Source organism: Quercus suber, unplaced genomic scaffold (assembly GCF_002906115.3).
Source record: "Quercus suber isolate HL8 unplaced genomic scaffold, Cork oak 2.0 scaffold_647, whole genome shotgun sequence".
Taxonomy (NCBI): Eukaryota; Viridiplantae; Streptophyta; class Magnoliopsida; order Fagales; family Fagaceae; genus Quercus; species Quercus suber.
Genome location: NW_027070088.1, coordinates 30,940 through 41,757, shown reverse-complemented (window position 1 = coordinate 41,757; position 10,818 = coordinate 30,940). Strand labels below are relative to the sequence as shown.

The 10,818-nt window shown below is 34.8% G+C and overlaps 1 protein-coding gene across 1 annotated transcript; it reads right to left on the bottom strand.

Moving 5' to 3' along the window:
* Window positions 1-6,587: 6,587 nt before the first annotated feature.
* On the bottom strand, window positions 6,588-8,595 carry LOC136064215 (probable disease resistance protein At4g33300). The gene is made up of 3 exons (XM_065765677.1): window positions 8,364-8,595; window positions 7,885-8,114; window positions 6,588-6,719 (listed from the first exon to the last, which is right to left on the bottom strand). Exons 1-3 carry the CDS (start codon window positions 8,519-8,521, stop codon window positions 6,697-6,699), a joined length of 411 nt encoding a protein of 136 aa, XP_065621749.1. The 5' UTR covers window positions 8,522-8,595; the 3' UTR covers window positions 6,588-6,696.
* Between the last annotated feature and the right edge of the window lie 2,223 nt (window positions 8,596-10,818).

Below are 10,818 nucleotides of genomic sequence, written 5' to 3'. Positions count from 1 at the left end.
AAAAAAAAAAAAAAAAAAAACCAATAACATAATTTCATCCAAAAAAGACCAAAAATAAATAAATAAATAAAAACCCATCACACGTATTAACAATTCAGATCATACTAAACAAAAAAAAAGGGTACTTTGCAGGGTGTGTTGGTATACCTACGGGAAAGGTTGAACTTGCCCAGTTTGTAAGGAGTAAGAAGAGGAATGGTGGCAGCTTCAGCAGCCATTTATAATGATTCTATTCTATTCTTTCCTGTTGAATGCTAGTACCTTGCTTCTGTTCCTGATTTCAGACAAAAGTGGGAATGAAATGCTTGTTACACAAATGGGTATTTATAGAAATGAAAAAGCATTAAAGATTTGTGTCAAAAAAGTCTTCAATAATCCGCCGCTCAAAATGTTATTCTATTCAAATCCTATTCTATTTAAAATCCACAAAAGTTACTTAATTATACAATACAATTTTACAATCCTCTAGCATTCCAACTTTTACTTTACAATACAACACCTTAAAATAATATTTTTACGCAATAAAATAAAATAATATATCTCAAATCTCAAATAAAAACAAAAACCCAAGAACCAAATCAGCTCTGCACCCACCTGCTACCACCACCACCACGACGAAAAACATACTCAAACTGTTGTTTTCTTGAAACCCCAGAAACCCCAGCCACAAACTCCGGCAACCACGGCAACCCACAAAATCAAAATCAAAATCAAACCTAACCACGGCAACCCCCAACTCCACCACCATGAACCCACAAAAAAAATCCATCCCAAAATCAAATCAAACCAATAGCAAAATGCCATACCCAATTCCTTTAAGCACCGGTCACAGCAAAAAATAATAATAATAATAATAAATAAATAAATAAAACCAGCCCAGAACTCAGAGAAGACGATCCACCACGATCCACGGAGAAGACGAGAAGCTTGGCGTTGGCAGCGATGGCGAGAGAGAGAGGGGATGAGAGAGAAGAGAGAGGCTTGGTCAAGTGGCTTGCAGTGGCCTTGACGGTGTCTTGCGGTGGGGCCTGTGACAGTGGGTCCGGCCATGGTGGCTTGGTGATGGCGTTCATGTCCACCATGGTTTTGGGTCTGAAGAGGAGAGAACAAACAAGAGAGAAGAAGACAAGAGAGAGAGAGAATGAGAAAGGAAGAGAAAAAAAGAATCAGAGATAATATAATAATAATTTTTAATTATACAACCTTGTTTACAGAACTATCCTAAAAATAGAATGGTATAGTAGTAATATTGTAAAATTTTTACCATGCATTTTTTGCAGGTCGGGCTGGAACAATATTTTAAAGTTGTTCCCATCCCAACCAAAAAAAAAAAAGATTTTAAAGTTGTGATGGTAAAATATAGGCTAAAAAGTCTAAAATGCAAAATTGATTTTCTAAATTTTACTTCTTTCGTTTCATTTTTTTTTTTGTCCTCTATTCTATTTTGAGATGTCTCAAAATATTGTCATGTTTCTAAAAATAAAAGTCATTAATTTACTAATGTTCCTATTATACCCCCATTAATTTACTAATTCAATTTTTTAATAAATTTTTTTAAGGGTAGTTTTGGAAACTTATACATTTTTAAAAGGTAGACAAGACAACAAATGATATTCCCTTAAAAAGTTTGACTTTTCAAACAGGACAAAAAAATGGGAACGGAGGGAGTAACTTTTATCATTTCAGCCATCTATATTTCAGTTTTATCATTTCAGTCTTTTAAGTTTCAAATTTTGTCAATTCAGTCATCCATTATCCTTCAGTTAAGTGTTGCCGTTAATTAAACCAAAACGATGTCATTTTGGTTTTTTTTTTTTTTTTAATGTCTTAATTTTACTAAAATACTTTAATTACCCAAAAAAAAAAAAATCTAAAGGGAACGATGATGTTCCCCTGCCTCTAAAAATCAAAAACATCACTCATACCTTATCCGACTATCCCTAACAATCTGACTAGCTAAGAAATTTTGGGGGAGAGAGAGAGACTGCAAGATCTAGACTGAGAGAGAAGAGCATGGGGATGGACGATTCGGCGGAAGAGATGAAGTTGCTTGATACAGAGGCGTTGAAAATCGGGGTTAGGGAGAATGATGCAGCGAGTTCTACTGGTGTTGTCCTTTTCAATCTCTGGACGAAGTCTATGGGGGTCGTGGAAGCTTTGTGAAAGGCAGAGGCAACGGCAGAGGTGGAGGACGCCATGGAGTCATCTTCAGCTCCTTTGTCGTCTTGATCATCGTGGTGGTGGTGGTGGTCATATATATGTTAATTTCTTAGCTAGTTGAGTTGTTTAGGATAGGGTATCGGTGATGTTTTTGGTTTTCAAATAAATCTATAAAATTAATTAAATGGTTTTGGTTTAATATCGGTGATGTTTAATATCGATGATTATGCAGTTTTGGTTTAATTATCAGCGATTGTTTTGGTTTAATTATGCAGTTTTGGTTTTGGTTTTTGGAATATCATTCAATGATTACTCTCCATGTGAGAATGTATCGGTGATATATTTAATATTGGCGATGTTTTTGGTTTTCAAATGCAAGGGAACGACGTCATTCCCATTAGATTCTTTTTTTTTTTTTTTAAGTTAAAGTATTTTAGTAAAATTAAGAAGCTAAAAAAAAAAAAAAATCAAAACAACGTTGTTTTGGTTTAGTTAACAACAACACTTAACTAAAGGATAACAGATGACTGAATTGACAAAACTTGAAACTTAGAGGATTGCAATGACAAAACTGAAATTTAGAGGATTAAAATGACAAAAGCTGAAACTTAGAGGATCAGTTTTGCATTTTAACCTAAAATATATCAACATATACAGTATACCATTTGGGCTGCAGATGCTCTTAGACAACGAAGTTTGCTTTAAAAGGTGTTCATAACTTTTTTTCACAATGCCTGATGTCTGTGGTGACGTTTAGAAATACGTGGCTGTGGATGGGAATAGGGTCCACAGATACTGAATAATAAATAAGTCTAATGACACAATAAAAATCACAATAGGATTATGTGCTGAGTTGTGGTTGGTGGGGGATAGTTGTGGGTTTATATGGAGACACCCTTTTACTAACCACAACTCTCCCACATAGGCGAATTGTGGCATTTATGTGCCACATTATGTGGCATAAGACTTATTCACAGATTCTATGTTATACATTGAACCCTCAAGAAAAAGTTTAGCCCCAAATGTGAGAGAAAGTAACTATGTTTTGGTAATACCAACTCAGCATTTGTTTTGGTATTTCCTACCCAATAAATGAGTGACACTTATTTTCAAAAACCACATCAGCCTACTCCAATAAATAATCACAACTTCTATGAACGGTTTTAGACCCCTTAAACACACAGATTGCGTAGCCTAGATAATTAGCCAAGTTGTTACTTAGTCAAATTAAGCAATTCTAGGTTAAAACAATCCAAACAATCATATCAAGAATATAAAGCAGCGGAAAATAAATAACACAAGATAATGATCACCCAGGAAACACACGGTAAAAACCTGGGGAGGATTGACCCACCTCGATCCTCAAGGCTAACCTGAATTCACTATGAAAGAATTGAAGTTCGTACAAAAGGACTACAAGCTCCCCGCTCGACTTCCTAATGTTACCCACCAGTAGAACTTCCTGACACGACCACGCGCAGCTCACGCGCAGGCTCCGAATCCACGGAACTACTTCTTTCTTGAATTCCTCAATCAGCTACAAGCTTCCGCTTGCTTTTCTTTTAAGTCCAATGGTTGCAACAGTAATGATCTTCAAGATGTTGAAATCATCTCTACCATGAAAACCCTAAGTTTTGTGTAAAGGAAAGCTCCTCAAAGATCTCACACGAATTTCACACAAAACAGCAATGTATGAGCAACAATACAATATGGACAACCTTCAAAAACGTGGCTAGGGTTTTGTTTATATACCTAGGGTAAAAACATAAAACCCTAAACGTTTAATGAAGTAGGGCTGAGTTGGAAATTCTGCAGAAAATTCAACCTGTGCGATTTTCGATCGATCGAGTCTATTTTTGATCGATCGAGCCAGGCCGAAAGTCCCAAGTACTTCTGCAGCCACTCGATTCCAACTTTACAATATTAAACCAACTTTGAGCAAGTCTAATAAGACTAAATACAATGTTTTGATCATGGTTTGCCAACATTACAAATTAGAGTTCTAAATACATAAAATCCTAAGACCTTAGAACCTAACAAAACTCCCTTTTGGCAATCCGTGACAAACGACCTCTAATTACAGCTCAAGTTTTACAAATAAAAGGCCTTTACAAGGATAATGTCATAAAATTCAATTCAGCCTAACTACTATCCATAGTTGCAAGTGTAGACAGCAGTTTAGTTGAATCAACCTGTATAATCCTGAAATACTCAACAAACGCATAAACGGCATGTGTGACAGTAAAGAGTAAAACAACAGGTATAACATTCTTGTAAGATTCAAATAATTCAAAATAAAGACATATATGAATGATCAACTCATAAATATAAATCAATACGCAGTGAATCACAAAAGCAACAAGAAACAAAAAATATCATGTATATCAATCAATGTTACTCCCCCTAACATGAATATCCCCAAAATGATATACAAAGTGAAGCACATAGATACAATCTAAAAACTCCACAAGCTCCTCTAAAACAAAAAAATCTCCCCCTAACTACAAAAACTCTACTACAAGTCAAAACTCCACTCCCCTTTTTGTGACGGAATGCCAAAGGGCAATCACAAGTCGCCATCAAAAGGAGGTGTGAGGGTGAATGAGACGCGCAAGATCAGCTCGGAGAGCACGAATCTCATCCAGCAAGTCCACCAAAATCTGACCATAAGCCTGCTGAACAGTCATGACAGTCTCCAAAGTAACGACGAACATCAAAGTCGGCCGAAGGAGGTGAAGGAACATCATCAGCAGCAGCATCATCACCAACTGGAACAGGAATATCCTCACAAGCAAGACCTGCAGAAGAAGAAGGAGAAGGTGCGCTACTAGAGGGCTCAGATCTAGGGTGTTTAGAACCAGCTCGAAGATGAGCGGCCCTCAGTCTAAGAAAGACGCACCTATAGGACCTATCACATGAACGGGCTCAGAGGAAGGAAAGCCACTAAGATCAAGATAGAGAAGAATCCTATGAATGAAAATAGGATGAACAAGAGCAATGAGCAGTAGATGAACTCCTATAAACTTCGTTCAAGAACGAAGAAAAAGATGGGGAAAACTAATAGGAGCATCAGTAACAAGAGCGTACAGAAAATACCACCCTCTCAAGAGGAATGGTGTGAACATGGGAAATAGGCCAGATCGAATGACAAGCTATCCTAAAAACAGATAGTGCAACCCGGAGAGCTCAGCAGAAGTGATCCGAGGATCAGAACCCACTGGACTGCAGTACCAATGACGTACGACAAAACATCATCGCTAATCTCGGAGACCATCATTAAGGATTAGACAGGATGCTGACCAAAGGTACCCTAAGCATCGCACTACCGAGGAGTAATGGAGTACTCTACGCCTCGTATCCAACTCTTAACTAGAGTGTTGGAATCATAGATGCGGATAGAGATGTTCGATAAAACTCTCAATCAAGGCAGAAGGTGGAGAGGTATCAGAAACATCCACCAAGGTAACCAACCCCGACCTCAGTTTGCCCTAGGCATGGATCAAGTTCATCTAATAGCACAGAACGCTCAGCCCAAATCTTTTCGCCTAATGTTAAGCTTCTCAAAAATCTCTTGGTTTTTCTCACTCGGAAACCTCTCACTATCAAAGGATGGAGTGGGTGAAGGAGAAGGTGAGGGACACTCCCTACGGGCTTGAGTCCTGTGAACAATGCACAGGACAAAAAAAAAAAAAAAAAAACACTTCCGTTGAGAAATGCACAAAACGCACTTCCCAAACGGAGGCATAGTTTTACAACTATCGAACGTTGCAAACCCACATACCCACATCGAACATCTTATTTCTACTACTAACAAAGCAGGTCTTTTTCCCTTCAATCTTATTCATGCAATTACTTATTATTGTATATTTAAAACAAAAAGAGACTTCCAGTTAAAAAAGTACCAGAGGTAAGCTAAACTCTACAAAAAGAGAGTGCATATGCAAATGTGACCAATAGAAACAAAAGCAATAGTAAATATATATATATATATTAAAATCAAAACTCTCACCGTAAGGAGCTGTAATTCATGCAATATGTAGATGGCATTTATGGACATAAACTTAAGAAATTTCTCCCAACCATTACATGCCACAAAAACATTTAAAGCTCAAAGGAAAATAAGGTGCCCAAGTTTAGAAATAGCGTTCAAAAGTACTCCCCATTGATTACCTGCTACCACACATCTAAGAGAAATTTCATCAAGTATATGTCATGCAACAATAACAAAAAAAAATTTATCGACATTCCACATGGGATAAAAAAGCGAATGGGTGACAATTAAAATGTTTTTATTGACAAAAAGGAGAAAAATAATTGATAGAAATTCAAGTCTAAAGATTGATCTCTTTTTCAATACGTCTCTTTTGTTTTTGCATTGTCTAGTTCACTGGTTTTCTCAGTAAATTAAATTAGATGGAGAAAGGAGGAACCGAGAGCATGAGACAAAATTAGGAGAGAAAAATTGGTTACCTAGTTGATTAAAGAAGAGCAAAAAAGACCGTAGCATTACCAAGTTTGATGGTGTTTTAGCAGCTTCTACAGAAGTGGAGAGGGGGCAACTACAATATATAAAGAAAATAAAATAAATCAATAAAGAGAGAATAAGAGTTGAGATCAAAGAATTGAAATAGTGCTAAATTGAGGTTAAAATGGATTTAATAAGGTGGTGGAAAAGTGGAGTGATGTTATCCCTTTGTTCGATGGAGAGAGAGACCAAGGAGGACGGTTAATTGAGAATTGGAATAGTTAGCCGGTTGGGTTTAATGGAATAAATGGGGAAGATGAGTGGGTTGCACACAATCATTATGGAAAGGATTCTACATATTCTATCCAAAATAAATAAATTGAAGAAGTTGAAAAATAGGAAAACATTCATTGGATAGTTGGGTTTTTAATTTTTTTTTTTTTTAAAGAAGGCTTGAGTAATAGGAGAGCATAATTTAATGCAAAAAAGTCATGAGAATATGTAACGTCATGATATATTGTAAAGTCATGAGAATATGTAGCAAAGCAAAAGAATTAAGACTATTTAGAATGTGTAAAGTCATGAGAATATGTAAAGTCATCATATATTTTGCATTCTTTTAAAAAAGGTAATAAATTAACAAAAAAGGAAAAATAAAAAAATAAAAAGATGACATAGATGATGACGTGACTCAACTAGAGCATAACAGCAATAAATGCTACACTTCAGTTTTTAGTAATATATAAATTAGATTTGGCAATGCATCTGAAACTTGGATAGTAAAATTCTGAAAAGCTTGACCAATATTACACATAAATAAGGATATTTTCTTCAAACTCTTCAACAATACAGGGGCCTTGCAAAGGCAAGGGATGGAAACCTTCTCCAATCTGATTGTTTTTAAATTGGGTAAAGACTTGAGTAGTTGAAAAATTCTTAATTCGGCAGGAAAGTAACCATAATTAGTTATCATCAACACCTTGAGTTTATCCATTTTAAACATGAAATCAGGTAAGCTGTAATTCTGTGTCTGAAAGTTCAGAATTAGAACCTCAACTTTGGGTGCTTGAATGTTGCACCAACTTGACAAGAATAATTCATCAGCAAAAAGAATTCTATATGATGTGAGAGGCCACTCAATATTTGGTATGTTACATATATAAATCTTTGCACATGCGCACATGTGAGTACTCACACGTGTATGCATTCATGCATGTGTGTGCATTTATGGGTGTGCGAGAGAAGCAAAATGAACCAACCAGTTGAGATAGATAATAGGCAGCCATTCATGAGGTGCTGATCCTGTTTCGTACACCACTTTGGTAGAGTGTTTTTATTTATGTCCATAATCAATCGTTTCCTTTGTCTGATTGGCCCCCAGCTGCTCTCATAAATAGCTAGCTCTCTAAGAGGATCATGTTGTGTGACAAAGTCTTCATTATAGCAAGTATAATAATTGTTGCTCTCACTTGCATCTTTTGATTCTTTCCTGGTGAATGGGCATAAGTTAGAAGTTAGAAAAGATTCAAAAATTTTCAATCTCAAGTAAGCTTATAATCATAACAAAATATTATTGACATCAGAAGTTGATTATGACTTATAACATTACAATAATTTCTACCTTAGGGCCTTGAGCCGTGTAGAGAGCTACAACATATTACAAGAATAAGTTGGCCAAAGCCAAACCCAAAGAAAGCACAATACAAGAATATCAGACCATAAAATAAAGTCACCATACCTTGTCCTCATTAGAGTAGCCAGATTCCGGGTGGTGAGTTCATGTAAATTGTCAATGGCATCATTGCCATGTTCATCTAGTTCATCTAATTCAGCCCACATATCAATTAGGGAAGGAACAGTAACCCTTTGGCCTTCAGGAAATGAAGCTAGATCCATAAAACACTCTTTCAAAATGTCCTCATCATCCGAAAATTCTAGGCATTTTTGAAGACATTGAAGCAGATCAGGACTANAGAGAGAGAGAGAGATTGAGACCGAGATAGAGAGAGATATTGACACCGAGAAAGAAGGAGATGGATTGCGATTTCTTAGTTACCAAACAGAGGCCTAATACTTGTTCTCATACTGATCTGTTGTACGGTGCCTGTTTCCTCTCTGATTTGCTAGTCTTTTTTTTTTTTTTTTTTAGTTGTAAATTGTTTTTCCTATTTTAAAATTTAAAAAGCTTTCTATTTTTATTTTTTGTGAACTATATTAGTTGCTTGTAGTTGTAGATCTGTGTTTCTGTGCTTGTGAGCTATATTTATTATTTGAATTTGTGTGCTGCGCTACTTTGAACCCATGGCTATATTAGGACCACCCGTTGGGTTTCCGCAGATGGCTATATAATCTTAAATATGTAAACTTTTTTTTTTTTTCCAAAATTTTGAAGGATAATACTTTTAACAGTTATCAAATATTTATTATAACCAAATTGATGTATTTTCTCTGTTTAACTTTCTTGTTGATCAAATTTTCCAAAGTCTGCATAGTATCCTACATGCATGGTCTTGGACTTACCATTGGTTGATTTCATATGTATGTCACTTTTACTTAAGAGGATGAAGTGGTTCTGGCTGAGTCAATAGTGCATTTTTCTAATACAATCTTTGTAATTAGATGTAAGTCCATTTCTAGACCCACTTTTGTCCAGTAACTTGTGTTGATGTTTTCTGCTGGTTTGCAATAGGAGGCTGAAATCAAAGCATTTATCAATGTTGCTGGCAAGGATGATTGAATTGATAGGACGCAAGGAAAGCATTGTCATTGATTATGAACTTTATACGACTCCCTCTGTAATCTAATTAGTATACTTGAAATCTGATGGAATGGACCATGCTAAATGTACTGTGATGTAGTTTGTATTTTTTCTTCTGTTGCTGTCAAATGCAAGCTAATTGTTTCTCCAAAATCTATATATTACTAAAAGCTTAAACGTAGCATTTAATACTGCTGCTCTCATGTTGCGCCACATCAGCTGCCACGTCATTTTTTAAATATATATATAATTTGTCCTACAATTTTAAAATAATTTTACAATTTTCAGCCTTATGAATACAATCACTACTTATTTATTTACTTCCACTATCACCTATAATAAATTCAGCCCACTACTTATTTATTTACTTCCACTATCACCATATAATAAATCTGTATAATTAATCTAGCCCACCTCTTATTTATTTAGTTTCACTATCAAGTCCAACCCAAAACCTTTTCAGTTCAAATTTAGGGTTTTATGTGAGCTTTTCAGCTTAAAGGAAAAAAAAAATAAAACAAAATAAATAAAATAAAATAAAAAAGTTGAAGCCTTTCAAGCTTTAGGTTTTTTTTTTTTTTTTTTTTTTTTTTTTTTCAATTTCCTATAATTGTTTTTAACATTTTTTAATATTTACATTTCTCCAACCTTTCTCTCTTCCTTACCATTTCATCTCCCCACTACTTCTTCAATCTTTCTCCCTCCTTTACCTTTTTATCTCCCCACTACCGTCTACATTAATATCATTCTTCCTTTTTCCCTTCATCTTCCTTTATTTTTGTCTCTTCTTATTCACACCATCTTACTATAAATTTGTCACTATCTCTTCTATTCTATGCATAGTTTTTCCTCACAAAAAAAGGTACTCTCTCTCTCTCTCTCTCTCTCTCTCTCTCTCTCTCTCTCTCTCTCTCAATTTTTTGGTGGATTTTTTTTTTATTTTTATTGCATCTCTACTTTAGGTTGATAATTTTTTATATTCTTTAAAATTCTATTGGGTTAATGCGATTTAGTTTTTGTTTTAAATTGTTGTTGTTGTTTATTTTATTTTTTATTCTCTTTGATTGTTAAATGTTATCCTATTGCGATCTAAAGAATTAAATATAGCGTATAAAAATATAATATTATTCTATTACATAGCATGATTTGGATAATTTGGTATTTATTTTGTTACATAACATGATTTTTTATAGTGCTCAATTATGATATTAAACTATGAGACTTTACTAATTTTTGTTTATTTTCTAATCCTTTGTGGTGGACAAAGTACTTTTAATAGTTGTATTAGAAGTACTCTATAATGCCATTCACTTAAAGAAAAGCAAAGGTTAGCCAAACGAAAATAATTGTATATGTGACAAATTGCAAAAGTTAAAATTTGTATATATACAATAATTGTTTATTTGATAATATGTTTTGGGTGGCCGAAATTATA